Below are 16,752 nucleotides of genomic sequence, written 5' to 3' on the forward strand. Positions count from 1 at the left end.
TCTTTACAAGAAAACATATACTTGACTAGAAAATTATTTACATAATTTTCAGTAAAATTTTGTTTTGCTCATCAGATAATATGATTCACAAAATGTGCAAACACAGTGTAACAAATTTGTCAGTGGGAGAAAATGAAAGTAGTTTAAATGGTCTGTCTCATGTAGCAAAAATTTTAAAAATGACAAGAAACGTACCTACAAAGACAGTGGGAAAAGAAAGACAAAAGGAAAAGAAGCAAAGTACTGTCTATTTGCCTTATGGTCTTAGGGATGTAGGAGGCTGTAACCAAATTTAGCTAGAAATAGGTTAAAGCTGTTAGAATGCAATAAATACAGAGAAAGACTGTGTAAAGGTACTACCAACCTTTTAGATTAAGTAGGCAATTTTAAAGGATATATACAATGGTAAGATCATGACAAATACCATTTGTTGACTTTTCATCTTTGTACTGGTCATGTACAAGGATTAACAAAAAATATAAAGGTGAATTCTAGCCCAAAACCTCTATTATGAGGTAAACTCAAGAACAAACATCTGCAACTTGGAAGAAAATTCATCCTAAGATGTAACTTATCTCAAACCAGCCACTGTTTACATACCATGAATTGCACTATTAGTTTTGTATGAAACTAATCTGTAAGGATGCATCATCTGCTTTGATGCTAATTAGGCGTTTTACTGTCCATCCCTTGGAAGATTTGCCTTCTTGCACCAAAAAATGAAATTGACCAAAGTTGAGATTTGATTATCAGCTCAGCCTTTCCAAGCAGCAAGTATTATTCTTTACCTAGCAGCAACTATTTAAAGAAAACTCAAAACAGATAAATTAAGCCATGGAGCACACTGAAATCTAGGTTTAGTCAGATTAGGCTAGTTACTATTTAACGGAAATGAGCGGCTTCCTGTTGTCAGGGCAAACAGTGAGCAACTCCCAGTTCAAGCTGCAGCATTCTGTGCTCCTGCAAAGATCTGCACCATAACTTCTATTTCAATAGTGTTCCAGGTGAAATTTGCTCTCAGGTGAAGTAGAGATGCTAAACGTACTAGAACGTTTTAGTCCTAGTACTAAATGTGACTGTACTAGAACAACTCAGTTCCTTCTTCCTGCTTCTAAGTATGTTCCAAGGTCATGAAGTTTTGTCTTCCAAATACAGGTCTTGGACCTCCTTCCACCACAACACTCCTCCCCTCCAGTTTTGGGTGTTTGGGGCTTTTTGTTGGTATTTTTGGTTTGGTTTTTTTTGTTTGTTTTGCTTGGCTCCACTGCTGATGCTCTTTCACAGCAGATTTCCTATTTAGAGCTTACAAAAGATAAACAGAGTTGGCAGCAATCAACCCAGCCAGTGAGTGCGAAAACGACTGCCGGGAAAAGTTTTGACCAGGCACTTTGCAACGTGAGTGGTTTCACTGACCAGTTTACACCAACAATTTGCAAAGGAGCGTAGCTGAAACAAGACACGTGCAGAGAGGGGGAAGCATCACCTGGACGGTGTTTTGCTTTTCCCATGGTCAGTAAGACTGCGAACATGTACCTCTAGAGACACAGAGAGGTGTGGAAGGTCTGACCATTCAGGTTTCTACAAAGGAAAAGCCCACACTGAACTGTGATCTCTCTTATTTAACTACCAGTATGTAAATAAGATACAGCTAATTCTACTGGCGGAACTTCAGGACTTGTGCTAGTAGTATCTCAAAGCCAAACGGGAAAACTTTTTCTATTACCACCACCGTGCAGACTTCAGCTGCATCACCTCGCTTGCCTTTGCCCCAAGAGCGACAGGTCGGTGCTGCGCGCACCCCAGCACACCCGGACGCGGGGGACGGCGAGGAAAGCTGAAACATTTCTGGGAAAACAGCGAAAAGCTAGCCCAGGAGGGGCGGAGGAGGTTCGGCGTCCCCGAGCAGAGCACGGCAGAGCAGAGCAGAGCAGGGCAGGGCAGGGCAGAGCAGGGCAGCCTTCACACAAACACATCGGGGGTGAAGAAACCCTCCCCGCGTGGTTCCGAGCAGCTCCCACCTGGAGCGCGGCGCCGGGAGCCGCCGGGGCGGAAGGCGGCAGCGGCCCCAGACCCGGCGCCGCATTTCGCCCCCCGGGCTGAGCCCGGCGTTGCTGCCGGGGGCTGGCCGGGCCCCAGCCCGCTCTCGGCCGCGGCTGCCGCGGGCGCGCAGGGCAGGGGTCGGGGCCGCCCGGCGCAGCGGGACGGGGCTGGGGACGGGGCTGGGGCGGCCCCACGGAGCGGCGCGGGGCGCAGGGCGGCACTCACTGCGTGTGCGGGGCGGCGGGGCCGAGCGGAGCGGGCGCGGCGGCGGCGGCGGCAGCGGCGGCAGCAACTCGCGGCTCCCGCCGGGACCGGGGCGGGGCGCGCTCCCGGCCCGGCCCTGAGCTCGCCCCGGGCCCGGGCGGGGCCCGCCCGTCCCGCTCGACCCCCGCGCCGCCTCCTGCACAGGCGGCTCCTACCAAACCCTAAATGCGATCGTCTGTACCTGCTGAGCTGCAGGCAGAGGTAGTTTGAATTTTGGCAGCAGCCTGCTGCGAGCCTGACGAGAGGCACGCTGTGCTCGTTCCCACTCTGCGACTCGCGTAGGGGCTGCTGGAGTTAAGGAACGAGGCTTAAACACTATTAAGGCCAGAGAGGAGAGGAATTTGTGCCAGGAAGCTGCTGATTCCAGGCCTGGCAGGGGCAAGATCTGGCTAGCAGAACCCGGTCCGTATATCCCCGCTGGGACAGACTGTGTGAAAAGCAGCAGGTCACACACTCATCACTGAAGAAAGAATATCCCAGTTACGGGACAGACGGCCTTCGCAACCTCCCAACAGCCTCCAGAGTTCCTCCAGAGCTTGGAAAGAAGGATGTGCCACTGACAGTGGATACAAAAATTGCCAAATTCACAGGCTTCAAGGACATGGGGCAGAACTCCCAACTTAAGAAGATAGCAATAAATCCAATTCAGCAACTGTGCTACAATCAAGACTGGATAAAAGGTAATTCCGTCAGGGGGAGATTGCAACCACCAGCTCATAGCCCTCTGATCCAAGAAACCCACTGACTCAAAAGAAAAGAAAGAACTGACTAATTGGCATAGGAAGCAATGGACTCATTAACCAGTGGAAGACAGATTACTAACCAGAGAACTATGCAACTTGTAGCCAATAAGCATGGATTCCTTTGTTTGCTAAAACGCATCGAGAAAAATTTTCAGTCAGTGGCTGACTTTATGTACTCAGCACCCCTTTTTGCACAGAACTTAGCAAAAGAAGAAGGAACCTGATCCCCCCACCCCACCACTGAGAAGCCCAGAGTGAAAAAGGACCAACAGGACACCACTGGATCCATGGGTGGTGACTGTTTTCTGCTGGTACTCTCTTCTCTTTCCCCTATACACTAAAAGCTACAAAATAAAGTCAGTATTGTTGAACTGGCATTATGTCTCATTTGCTCCTTAATTTGGGCATCTGTCAGATCATAACAGGTGCATTCACATTTGTACCTCTCTTAGAGGTGGCAATATAGAGGTGGATGAAACTCCCCAAGACCTTCACCAGTTTTCAAGCTTAAATGAAACAGAAAAGGGGCTTCAAAAGTTAAGTTGTGCCATACAACAGAAAGTGCCATTATATCAGCCTCATTACACTGTAAAATAATTGACTTTTACTCAGCTGTTACTTATGCATAAAGCCCCCAAAAAACAACAACAAAAAAAAACCCCACAAGCAAAAAAAAACCCAAACAAAAAAAGCACCCAACACCCCTCCCAAACTCCAAAAATTCAGAACAAGGAAAGATAAAGCATAAGATGATAAGGCAGTAAAAGAAAAAGAAACATTGAAATCATGCATCTTTTAGATCTAGTTATGGGAGGAATAAGAAATACTAAGAAACTCGGTAAATCAATATCTTTATTTTATAGAAAGTAGTTTGATCAGTGTGCTGTACCTGCCATTTGCAATGGTTTTGCTATTTTTAGTAAAAATAAACATTTGAAAATAATTACCTTGGAGAATATATCTCCAAGCTTATTTCCCCATAATCACTGTTGCTTTTTTTTGTAACTATTGCATCTAATCTAACACTGGGGTGCTCTTAATAGGAAGGGGGTACCTAGTATAGGATATCTCCATAGTTTATTTCCTGCAACTGATTCTGAGGTTCCTAAAATGCAGAAGAACATGTACGACCTCTCCCTGCACCACCTTGGCATGGTACAAAATCTATTCCACCTTTCTCCGTCAAAATCCTGCAATGTCAGCTATCAGCTGAGAACTGTCTGGTGTGAAGTCACACAGCAAGCCAGTTTAAGTACCCAGATGGCCAGAGTTTTAACTTTCACAAGTTGCTGAAGTCATCACAAAGAACTTGGATCACATATCTGAGGTAATGGAATCAGTTAGTAACACAAGAATGACACACTCTGACAGCATTATGTACTGCTACACAGACAAACACAAGTCACAACTCCCAGTCTATGATATTTAAAAGGGACATTATCAACAACAAGCTAAATTATTTCATCTGGACAATAAAGTATTACTGATTAAGCACTGGCAAAAGCAAATTTTATGTTAAATTTGTGCACATGGCTACTTTAAGCACGAGGACCTCTGTAGGCACTAGTACCCTTAAGTCTGAGTAACTTGCATAGCAACAGGGAAAAAGCATTAGTTGCTGGAGGACAAAAGTCAGGGGAAGTTAAGGACAACAGCCAGAGGCTTCTGAGTTCAGTTCTTCTCCAATGACTAGATTCAACGTTGAGAGTGTCCCTTTAAAAGTTTCACATACAACAGAATTTAACTCATTTTTACTCCATCATTACAAGAAAGGTACTGATAATTTACCTTACAGTAGTTAAGCATCAATGAACAATATGCAAGTGAACAACTGATTTGTAAATGAAATAGCAGCAACATGGAACTCTAGAAGGTTGAGTTTCTGCAGGATTTATTGGAAAGATTATAAAGGTGTGGCAAATACATTGTGATTTTACATAATTTCGTTTCGAGAATAGCTTATGAGAACTATAAACATTATTGAAAATGCCTGGTCAAGGTCAGTACTTTTCTGGTATAAGCGCAAGTTTGCCAGGATTTCTCAAAGTGCAGCTTTACTCAGAAAAAAGACAACATTGTATGTCTTGGCAAATTGCATTTAAAATCTGCTCTGTTTGCAGATGGTAAGACAGCTTTTTGTGATTGCCATTACAACAGATTTGAGCTTGAAGTATTAAAGCTAATGAGATACAAATATTTAAGGACAAAACATCAATGACATAATTATATAATACTGCCATGATTTTTGCACATGTAACTGTTAGTTCAGTGGTTGTATAAAACTGATGCATATATATAAAGCAGCTACAAAGTCACGGTTTCAGCTGATTCTAAAGGAGTGTGCTACTGTTTACTGTTTTCCTTCTTCCATAAGAATAAAGAATATTAGAAACTCAGCCACTGAGCAGGTAACTCACACTCATTAGGCAAGTCTGTTTTGTAAGGTGGTGTCACTTTTAGTCACTTTTCTGGTCCATCACTGTACTTAAACTGTTTTGAAATTATGTTCAATTTCAAACTCTAAGTGTTAAGGAAGAACAATTACAATTGAATCACTAAACAGCTGTACCAGTTTGAAATGCTGTCACATGTTTCTTCATGGCAAAACATTCACATTCTTTTTATTGCACAATTTGAAAATTCAGGTTATGTGCATAAAAACCTTCATAGTGTTTGCACTGCAACTTGTGAAACATACATTTAAAATGACCTTAATACATTTTACAAAATCTTTTTAAACAACTTTATATTCTTAAGATAAAAGCATCCTGAGAATGTTACATAGTTCATTATACAAGCCCTTCATTTCTGCTATGCTTTATTTATCCCCATAGTTCCTAATTTGACAAGTTTATTTTACAGTTAATATCTTGGTGCTATTTTTCACAAAATATCTTTTAGCAAAAAAGTACACCATTGGCATTCAAGTAATCCAGCCTCACATCTAATTTACAAATTAAACCCTTGTCAAGTTCTCAAGTAAGGAAAAGTAAACCAAAATACATACAGAAACAATTTAGCTGACTAAAAAAAAAAAAGTAAAGGCCTTGTGCATTAATAATTTGGTCAAACGTTGAAGTTATGCAGTTTAATATTTTGGCAAAAGAAACCCTCTACATCTATCCTTCTCAGTTTGTTTTCTTTCATCTGACACCAGATGTAAACATAAAGAAAGAAAGACTGACAGTGTAGAAGTACTTTGCGTTTGAACTACTTTTTCCTTTTTAAAAGTACTTAGGAAAAACAGACAAACAAGAATGTAAGTGCCAAGAATGGACTATCTTTGGGCTAAATAAAAGTATTACTGAAAAAAAAAGTAAAAATAAATTAGGTTGGGTTTTTCTTTTATTTCCTCTACAGAAATCTAAATAAATAGTCTTTGAAGAAATTCTAGTGCCATATACTAAAGCAGTATCTTCCTGTATCTTTTTGATCAAGTCTAAGGCTTCACACACAATCTTGACTATTTTACTAGGAAGATATCCATTCATATTTACATTTTATTTTTGTCAAGGGAGCATTCAGGGTTAAAAATATATTTATTTTTAAAAGGTCAGCCTGCCATCCTGATGGCAGTGATTCAAGCTATAGAACAGAAGACAAGTTACAGAACGTCCTTCAGTTTCTTATACTCCAGGTGAGAGGAAGCAGATTAGGCAAGTTAGAAAGGTAAACAGCCCGGATTTCAGGAATGGAAAAAGAAAGTGGCTCATTATATGAATGCCTGCATGACCGGGAGTATTCGCTCCTGGAGACTTTGTTTCTCTTCCGAACATAGGTATGAATTTTTATTGTCAGCTGACTAAACAAATTGAGAAGAGAGACGGTTATGGTTGCCACAGTGAAAAAAACATTACCTGAGGTTTCCATCAGGACAGACACGCTTTTACAAAGTGGCAAGGTGTTGAATATAAGCAAAGGTCATGCCTAGACGGTACACTCTAACTACCTCAAAAGGAAGAGTAAACCACTTCAGCAACATCTTCGTAAATTATAACTACATAATTTGGAGTCATATTTTGATTTTATTTTAGGCAATAATCAAAATCTGAAGGACCTTTTAATCTTTAAGGCATTAGTGCATCAGGGACTAAAAGCTCCAGGTAATTAATAAATAGAGGTTTGGGAGCAGAAGGGGAGAAAGAAAAAAACCCAAAACATCTTTGTGTCACAAGCTATCACTGTGCATCTGCTTTGTTGGTTAGTTCCAGGAAAAATATTTTCAAGGATGGCAGAAGGGGAATGTTATTCACTATGCTGAGAAAAACATTAGATCATAAATTTCACATCATTTTTTAACACATCCTTTAAATGGCTGAATCTATCAGGCAAGATTCTCATCTTTACTGTTCCATCAGCACCACAGGAGAATATGTGATTTGCTGGTCCTGTTTCAATTTGCATGACTCCTGTCCCAATGTTTCTGAAGAGAGACTGTCGAGCATGCTCATTGATGAAAGTGTGAAGAAGATTAAATGTAGTAAGACTCCATACCTGGAAAAGCATCAAAACATCAAGCTCTTATTAGGATAATTACCATGATCTTAAAAATCATCACCAGTGAATCATGGAGGAAACGCACTACACATTTTGCGTTTACTTTTCTGACACTAACTGTGAAAGAAGAATATGTAGCAATCTGTAATGACACTTTTATAGAATACCAGTACTCATTTTCTATGATAGGCAATATAGAGATACACTGAGGTATCACTAATTAAAAGGAGGACTGCATTAAAAACGGTGAAGACTGACATTTCATTAAATTAGTAAATGTGAAAGTCAGAGTTGAGAACAAATGCAGTACGTATGACATCTGATTGTTCCACACCTGTACAGGATTCTTTCTGAAGTACACAGCACCTCTGCTCCCTCCCCTTCATTGATACCTTTATGTTGCCTTCAGCAGATCCTGTGACAAAATACTCTTCTGTAGGATCAACAGCAATTGCTTTGACTGGAGAATCATGACTCTGGAGTAACTGTTGCTGCTGCTTTAGGCGAAGATCAATTACACAGGTAAAGCCTTTTCTGCCTCCAGATATCAACAGCTGGTGTTTTGGAGCATATGCTAACACAGTTGCTCCACTATCATGACAGATAAAAGCTGAAAGCCAAAGCAAAGTAATTTAAATAAAACACTGTACTAACTTGCATTTTCCATCAACCTCTAATAGTTCAAGACAAGTAGCAGCAGTGACTTTGAGGCTGTACAAATACATATATATATGTACCAATACATATATATAAACCCAGGTTCCCATCAGACATTCTGAAGCTAGAGTATTCTCAAATTAAGCAATTAAAGTCTGTATTAACAAGAAATTATATCCTTCTTTCTATCCCTCTGTAATCACAATCTATTAATCCCTGATCAGAAACAGGTTATTTTAATAATCTGCTATTAGAACAACAGATTTATTATTTTAAGTAATATAATTTGTTATTTTAAGTCATATAATGCCCATCAGAAATTCTTCCTAAACTACTTGCACAAATATCTTGCAAGTTTCCACTGGTCATTTTATTGCTAAATTGCTTCTTCTCACATTTATTTGGATATGGCTACTCCCCTAAATGAGTGGAAAAACAGAATGAAAATTAAAATTTTCAGAACACAACTTGGTGTACTGTATTTTTAGTTCAAAGGGCCTACGAATTTACATTTAGAAATTCCATATGTCTCTCATATACACTTAAGCATTCACCATACTTTAAGTACAAGGAGTTCAAACTCTCTGATCTCAATTCTGTATTTCAGATATTGAAATGCTTTGTATTTGTTGTATTACTTGCAACGAAGTATTAGTAATAAAGCTAATGAAACCCAGCTAAATGCTTATTGCACCCTCAAAATCCTACTTAGAGGAATAACTGTTATAAAGCAGGAGCTGCCCAGAATCTTTCAAGAAAGAACAGAAATGTCCAGCTTGCACTCGTGGTGCAATGACAGAAGGCATGCAAAGGAAGGTGTTCATGCCTTCACAGAAGGGTGAAAGATGTTTACTGCCAATATTAAAATTAGTTTCCACAACAGCTCTTCATGAAGACAGACACACAAATACTTTTTTTATACTGTGGTCAAACATTTTGTTTGCTGCATTTCACTTACCATGCACCAAGCTATTTGTAGGAGAAACCAGAGTATCCCAAAGACAAATATTTCTGTAGAAAAAAAAATTAAGCTTAATTCAGCAACAGATGTTCTAAGGTATTCTGAACACTTGAAAAGTCATCTGTACTTTAAAAAGGTTGTTTCAGGCAATAAGAACTCTAAACAGATTTTAAACTGACTGATGACTTCTAAGCAGCCCCCAAATTACTTCCATAGTTTATCATATGCTGCAAGAACATGCCCTCTACACAGTCATTCTACAACTGGCTATTTCCATAAAACATTTATGCTAACATTTATGTTATTGTAGCTTAATTCACAGGAATGTTAGCAGGTTTTGATACTTACTTATGAAACCAAATGAGAAATGAAGAACTATGCAAATTCTCTAGAGCTATAAAAATAATTTACTACAGTTTCATATGTGTAGAACAGAACAGAATAGTTCAGCTGGAGGGGGCCTAGAAGGATCCACCCACCTGACACCTTCAGGGCTGACCAGAAGTTAAAGCATGTCATTAAGGGCATAGTCCAAATGCCTCAAACTCAAACAGGCTTTGGGGACCGACCTCAAGGAAGCCTGTTTCAGTGTCTGAACATCTTGAAAAAAAAACATTTCTTGATGTCCAGTCTCATGCCAGACCTCCCCTGACCATGAGAGCTTTAAACCATTCCCACATATCCCTCACTGGATTCCCGACAGAAGCACTCAGGACCTCCCCTTCTACTTCTCCTCCTCATGTGGATCATGAGCAGGATGTTTGTGCTTCCCTATGAAACCTCCCCTAATAGGCACATGAATTTAGCTGCAAACATTGCTTCTCTCCTCGTCTTACCAAGACAGAAATCAAGCAGAAGCACTCTTAAACTGCTTAAGAAGAATCATAATAAAAACAAAGTGGGGTAAAGGAGAGAAAATACGGCACCACTTCACTATGCATTATCACAACAGATCTTACCTGTTGTCAGAAGAAAATCCTGCTGTAGCTATCAAAGATGATGAACTGATGAAAACAAAGTCATTGGCTGTTTTGTTGTGACACTGCCATGTCTGAAAAATTTAGAAATTATCAATTAAAAACAAAACAATTTTGTGCACGCAGGCAATAATAAACTTCCTTGAGAAGGAAATGTGTTTCATAAGAAATTTAAAGAACACAGGATATAAAGATATTGGTATGCCTCTTAATTTTTCATGGAAATATACTCTGCAGCCCTGCATAACCATCTATTAATTGACAAGAGATATTATTGACATGTCTCAATGAACATTAAAGTTATTTCAGATCTCACGTTACATTTTCCACTCCCCACTTAGTAAGTAGGATTAGAGTAAGAACCTGTTATACAGACCACAGGATGGCAGCAATACATAACTTAATCTTGATACATACTGGTTGTCAGCACAATTCTTGCCCCCTTCTAGCTATTCTGAAGCGAGAAAGAAGGGAACACAATGCAAGTTTATAGAAACTAATTTAGTTTTCAGCTTACCAAATACGGCTTGGGTGAAGTTCCAGTAAGTGGACAACATTTCCAATTTGTCTGATATAAACTTATATATCCATCAGCATCAACAATTCCAAACTGAAAGAAAATATATACTAGTAGTAAATACTATCTATGTATAGCAGAGAAAATATCCACAATTTTGAGAAAATACTTTAAATTAGATGCATGTGATGTTTCGGCTAACTTACATCTACATTGGGGGAGGGCAGAAGAAAGGAAAAAGTGTACAGAAGCATTTTGTCAGTTACCTTATTTCCTTGGTAATTGAACCGCATTCGAGTTACCCTAGAGTTGCCACCAGATCGAAAGCACGTGATTTGTTGTGCATGGCCCCACTCAAACATTCTTACACTTCCATCCTGAGCACCCGTCAGGTCTGCAACAGAAAACATTTACATAACCCTTCGCAAGAGTTGTCACTTTTATAATTTCAAGAAAACTCACACTATCTCAAAGTAACTGGAGCCAAAATTATGCTAGTATCTGTCTTGGTGTGGGAGCAGGATGTACCACTGCAACTCAAAGTTGTGTTACTCGTTATTTAATTAAGAATTGTATTTAGATGCTCATGAAATATGAAGCTATTTACTTGGAGAGAATAGCACATTTTCTCCTACTATCTTTCATTCTAGTCACAAATAAGAGAGAAATACAGTACTTTTTTCTGTTTCCAAATGCTATTCTACATCCCCCAATATTGTCTTTTAAAATGAAAAATAGTTTCAATAAGTATGGCTTATAAAGAACTTTCAAAGCATATAATAGATTGTTGTGCTAGTATAAAATAGCAGTACACTAAGAAACATGTGAGTAAGAAATATACAATCTTTAGATAACTTTTCTCTTTTTTAAAAGAACCAGAACTTACAGTATGGCAGTGTTGGATGAGAAGTCATTCTTCTGACATTATTAATAGCTTTCTTGAGCATCTGTTTAACATATCAAAAAATAGAAAAAAAGTTAAACAGTATTACTGAACAAAAAGTTACCAAACTAGAGAACAATTAGTGATTGCAGAGAGTTGTTTCCTATCAAAATTCCAACGAAAATAAGTACTGGGTTTAGAGATTCAGACAGAAGTCAGTGTCTTCCAAGACTAGTGTAGATGTTACCACTTTTGGAGCTTTATACATCTAGATAAATATTAAACTTTTGCTTCAGAAATGTATGGATCCAAATATAAACACTCCTTAGACTGCAGTCTTACCTCTTTTCTTGCCACTTCCTTTCTGATTCCATTAAATTTATTGGAATATTCCTGAATATTGTAAGATAAGCAAGAGAAAGGCAGAAGCATGTAAAGAAAGAGGTAAACAAACTTTAACAGAAGTAAAAAATAGGAAGGAATATATGTATTTTCAAATCTAGTTAACTTATTGCCATTGATTGAAAAGTGGTTATTTGTAACCATCCAAAATAAGCAATATACTGTGTAACTGGTATTAAAACAAACAAATAAATAAATAATTCTTCAAATGTATTTAGAATTTTGCAAATACAGATCCAATGAATTTTCAGTAGCGTGTCTGTTCCTAAATTCCAAAATTTATTTTGAGCTAGGCATATCACCCAGAATTTTGTTGGGTTTTTTTTATTTTATAATTCCTACTGGGAAGAATTCAATGTCCAAGGAGGACTGGAGACATTAGACAATTACATTTAAATCCGACCTGTTTAAATCATATGTTCAACACACAAAAGGAGAAAAATAGCAAGGATTTTTTAATCAAGGAAATACATCTGTGCCTGTGTAGTCCCTTCCCTTCTTTCTATTAATGTATGTTTAAGTTCAGTTTTCATTCTTTTATTGTGCAATAGCTCTCAAAAGTATTTGACTTATTTTAGGACTGTCTTTCCTCACAGAATTGTTGGGTTTCATTTGCTAATGCATGTATTATTTACCTCAACATTTGAGAAGGGCAAAATATATATTTGTTGCAGGTGTTAACTTCCAGTGAGAACACACATGAAATTTTATTGCCAGGGCACTCATCTTCAGCATGGCAGCTTATCACTTACCACTCACCAACTAGCAAGCTGGCAGTGAACTACTTCCAGAGAAACATTTAAGCTGGAAAAGACCTTTAAGATCCTTGAACAAACTGTGACTTTCAACTGCTGTAATTTTGTACAATATTTGACTCCTTTGTCATGGGGCAGTAGATAGTGATGAGGTATTTCAAGTATGCTATTCTCCCCCGGCCTTCACTTATATCAGGGTGTCAGCTGGAAGGAGGCAGGAATTACAAATTTTCATGTGCTTATATTCCTTAATACGATCAATAGAGTTTGAAAGAAATAACCTCTAAATTGTCAGTTTGCAAACAAAAATCAGGAAAAGTACTCAAAAGGGAAATAATGTACTTTCTTGTAAAAATTTCCCTAGGTTTGGATTCATGGAATAATTGTAATCCTCTTAATGACATTTTGGAAACAGATTTAGATCTTTCAGTTCTCAAAGTTTTATCACTGAGATAAAAGAGAAAGCCTTATGCACTCAGTTATTCAAGTTCACTCCAAAACCTTTCTAAAGTTAAAAAATATGATCTTGAAATATGTATTTCCCTTTCTTTTTCTCCAAGTACTTTAAATGTCAAGGAAAAAGCCAAATGGTTTGGTAAAACTATATACACATCTTAAAATCCAGGACAACAGAGAAGGATAATCTTCAAACATTTACAGATTGGTATGTGCATTTAAAATTGCAATACTCTGCTCTCTAAACTTACAACTTATCTTCCATATGTAAATGGAAGAACTATTAATTCATGTTCACTCTATTTCTTCACTAAAATGAAGGGCTGTTTCGAGTTTTAGAGCTACTAAGTTTTACCCAGAAATTAATGGAAGTCATCTTCCTCCATTCAGCAGATAAGCACACATCATGATCTCCTAACCCCTGCTGGATTATGCTTTGGAAAAACGCAAATGAGAACTCTCTGCTTCAGTTTCTCTGATTTAGAAGACAAGTACAATTATGAAATGCAAATATTTCCATTATTAATGTAACATACATTTGACACTGCTAGCCCTCAGCTTGCCCTTAGAACACTGGTTGCTTTGCTGGACAGTTGGGTGCTTTGGGCCTAATGTACGTTAAGACTGAAAAATGAAAAGGTACTTTAACTCCACCCCACCAGTTCTTGAACTGTTTAAATATTGATGCCACTCCCACTGACTTGCAGACAAGCTGTTGGTAACATTGCCCTCAGTTTCAGAGCTGTGGGTACATATTAATTCCTTCAGTACTCTCTCATGAACACCTCCTGTAAGAACTGTGCAAAAAACTGTGGTGATGCTGCCTGGCAGTGACCCTCCCTATTTACCTTGTATGAGCTGTGTAACAGAAAACAGTGAAGATTGACAGAAACACCTTACAGCTAATAAAATGTTAACTGCCTGACTGTCCCTTGCTGATGAAAGTGAAGCAAAGACAATGAGATTGAAAAGCCAGTAATGGTAGAGACCAGTGGGCTACAACTACTAAATGGGCTGCACATTATGGAAAAGCAAAGATGACATCAAGAATCAGCATGATCTGAAGGAACAAAGTAGCAAATAGTAGCAAAAGAACTTAGTGAAGTTCACAGTCTTAGTGAACTGCTTTTCTTCCAGGTTCCAGTTCTTCCACAGCAACACTGTTTCCTCCCAAGAATCCCTATTTTTTCCTTCATTTACTTTGTCCTTCGTTAGGTACCTCTGTCTTCCCTCCCTAGCGGGCAGGCGTCGTTCTATGCTGTGGTTGGTTGTCTGCCACAGTCAAACCCGTATGCCAGACAAAATTTAGGTCCAAAGTTTAACAGCAAAAGTATTCAACAGAAACACACCCAAATATATTCAGGAAGAAAGTTTTACTGCATGCAAAATAGAAGGCCATGTAAGAACCATTTACATTAATAGATTACATAATTTCTTAATGTTGAGAAATACACAAACACAAAAACTCTATATGTACATATATATACATATATTTAAAGAATGGAAGTGAGAACAGAAAGTGGCAAAAGTATTCAAAGAATACTTGCAGAAGAGACCTGATTGCAACAGCAGAGCTGCAACACTGGCACCTAGGATCAGTAGCTCCTAAAGTGAAGGCAGAGGTGTAGGAACTGGCACAATACCCACTTTCACAAGTGGAAAACATTATCTATCTTACAATGCTCATTCCCTTATTTACTCCTTCTATTCATCACCTATTTTCAAAAGTCAATGACAATATAAATTAACATATGGTTACTTCACTCTGCCACCAGTTATAGACTTGTTTTGAATTGTTAAATTCAAATCAAATACAGCCAAATCCTGAGACTTAATGCATTTGGTTATTTAGGAAAACTCCACTTTCTGCACTCCGTGTGCAGAAGGACTGAGAGATGCTGGTGACTGAGAGGTACTGGTGTCTCGTATGACCATTTCAGCTCACTTAAGTATCTCCAAACAAGCATCTCCCAGCCAGCTAATCAACAGATTTGCGTCTATGCTCCACAGGAACCAAGATAGGAATGTCAATGGCCAGGCTACAATTATAATTCCATTTGAATTAAATCTAACCTAATAGCCTTTTGCCCAGGGCCAAGCTTCATTCCAGACACAAGATCTCTTTCTGAAGCTCAGAATGAAGCTGAAGATTATGCTTTAAATAAAAATTACTTCAATATTTCATATAAATATTTCTACCCATGGATTTCAGAATTACATTCTGCTGAATAAATGCTTTTTAAATAGACCATTTAGCTTCAAGTCATTAAAGAAGAATTTTAAGTCTAACTTCTTACCCAAATCCTGATTCTTTGCTTTTATATGATGCTTTTAAAGAAAGCACATATGACTTGACTGAAACCCTTGCTTGTTTAGTTGGTGTCTCTTAAATTCTGTGCAGTATTTTAACCTATTAAATTAATTGTCAGAAAAAAAATCCAGCTTGCCTTGGTTACACAGAAAGGTTATATCTAGTTATATGTTAATTACAAAACATAACAAGCAAGACTGAACAGACAAAAGGAAAGAAGTAGATAGAACACATAAAGCTAAACTTTGACAAGCAACTTACCACAGATGCACCCCTGCCAGTTTGTGTACTACCAAGCCAAGGCATATTGATAGGAGTGCCAGGATTACTATGAGTATAAGGAGTGCTTCCCTGAACATTTACCAGATCATCACGAGCATGTATAACTAGGAAATCATCAGCCCTAGAAATGAAAAAAACCCATTTTAAATTAAGATTCTGAACAGCAACATTAAATATCATGTTTTGTTACTCTGATTTAAATGCAGTCAAGTGTGATACTGAAAACAAAGAACATATACCCTTTATTTTCTATTTCCGTATCATCATCAACCCAGGTATAGATTTGTGTAGCTAAAATTGCAGAAACATCCAATTCTTGAATATCGTGACTTGATGCTATTGCAATGCAGTTCCGATTTGCCTGAAAAGAAATAACATACAGAAAGACAGATGCAAAAGGAAACCTCAAAAATGGACTTATTTTATTTTTTTTCTGATTCTGTTACTCTTGGTCACAAAAATATACACTTAATTTACAAACTCCATACATTTACATGTACAAATCTATGCACATTTATACTTGACATTTCCCTTTTAAAACTTATTTGCATCTGGGATAGTATCACACACTATTTGCATCTTGCACCTCTCAAGCAGCTCAAGTATCTCCTTGCTTTTCTCAGAGGATAAGCAACAGGTAACTATATTACAAGGCTTGTAACCAGGCTCCCCTCCTTCAATTCTGAAGGGTTACATGACTGAACAGAGAAGAAAAGGTGGCTTCCTGTTTGGCAGAAAAGGACAATACTCATACACACAAGTCTAAAAATGCAGAGCCCACCTCTCCCTTCAATCAATCCACTGCACAATAGAAAAAGGAAGGCAATTTGTAGTAGCACTGTTTATGAGAAGATAATTTTGAAGTGCTTTAGAGAAGGGACCACTAAAAGTTGCAGCTGCTAAAAAATACCAGGATGGCTGGCAAAGCCTATCTCACCCAGTCAGAATGTGCCTGTGTATCAGGTGGAAAACACAGCAATTAGATTATTCTACCTCCTTTATACTCA

General features: G+C 38.4%; 2 protein-coding genes across 6 annotated transcripts in view; both read right to left on the reverse strand.

Annotated features, from left to right (window-relative positions):
• The window catches only part of TNFAIP8 (TNF alpha induced protein 8), a 59,059-nt gene extending 56,646 nt beyond the window's left edge, over positions 1-2,413 (reverse strand). Inside the window, exon 1 of one of the 3 annotated variants that reach the window (XM_063423614.1) lies at positions 2,266-2,413. In XM_063423614.1, coding sequence (XP_063279684.1) covers position 2,266 — 1 coding nt within the window. In that variant the 5' untranslated portion in view covers positions 2,267-2,413. The remainder of the gene's footprint in view (positions 1-2,265) is intronic. The other 2 variants (XM_063423612.1, XM_063423613.1) reach the window with 2 other exon arrangements.
• A 1,468-nt stretch (positions 2,414-3,881) lies between these two features.
• The window catches only part of DMXL1 (Dmx like 1), a 78,251-nt gene continuing 65,380 nt past the window's right edge, over positions 3,882-16,752 (reverse strand). For all 3 annotated transcript variants that reach the window (XM_063423608.1, XM_063423607.1, XM_063423609.1), the window contains 9 exons: positions 15,985-16,106; positions 15,725-15,866; positions 11,543-11,603; positions 10,923-11,050; positions 10,657-10,749; positions 10,122-10,213; positions 9,160-9,212; positions 7,937-8,154; positions 3,882-7,541 (listed from right to left, as the gene is read on the reverse strand). In XM_063423608.1, the coding sequence (XP_063279678.1) occupies positions 7,317-7,541; positions 7,937-8,154; positions 9,160-9,212; positions 10,122-10,213; positions 10,657-10,749; positions 10,923-11,050; positions 11,543-11,603; positions 15,725-15,866; positions 15,985-16,106 (1,134 nt within the window). In that variant the 3' untranslated portion in view covers positions 3,882-7,316. The remainder of the gene's footprint in view (positions 7,542-7,936; positions 8,155-9,159; positions 9,213-10,121; positions 10,214-10,656; positions 10,750-10,922; positions 11,051-11,542; positions 11,604-15,724; positions 15,867-15,984; positions 16,107-16,752) is intronic.

Source organism: Prinia subflava, chromosome Z (genome assembly GCF_021018805.1).
Source record: "Prinia subflava isolate CZ2003 ecotype Zambia chromosome Z, Cam_Psub_1.2, whole genome shotgun sequence".
Taxonomy (NCBI): domain Eukaryota; kingdom Metazoa; phylum Chordata; class Aves; order Passeriformes; family Cisticolidae; genus Prinia; species Prinia subflava.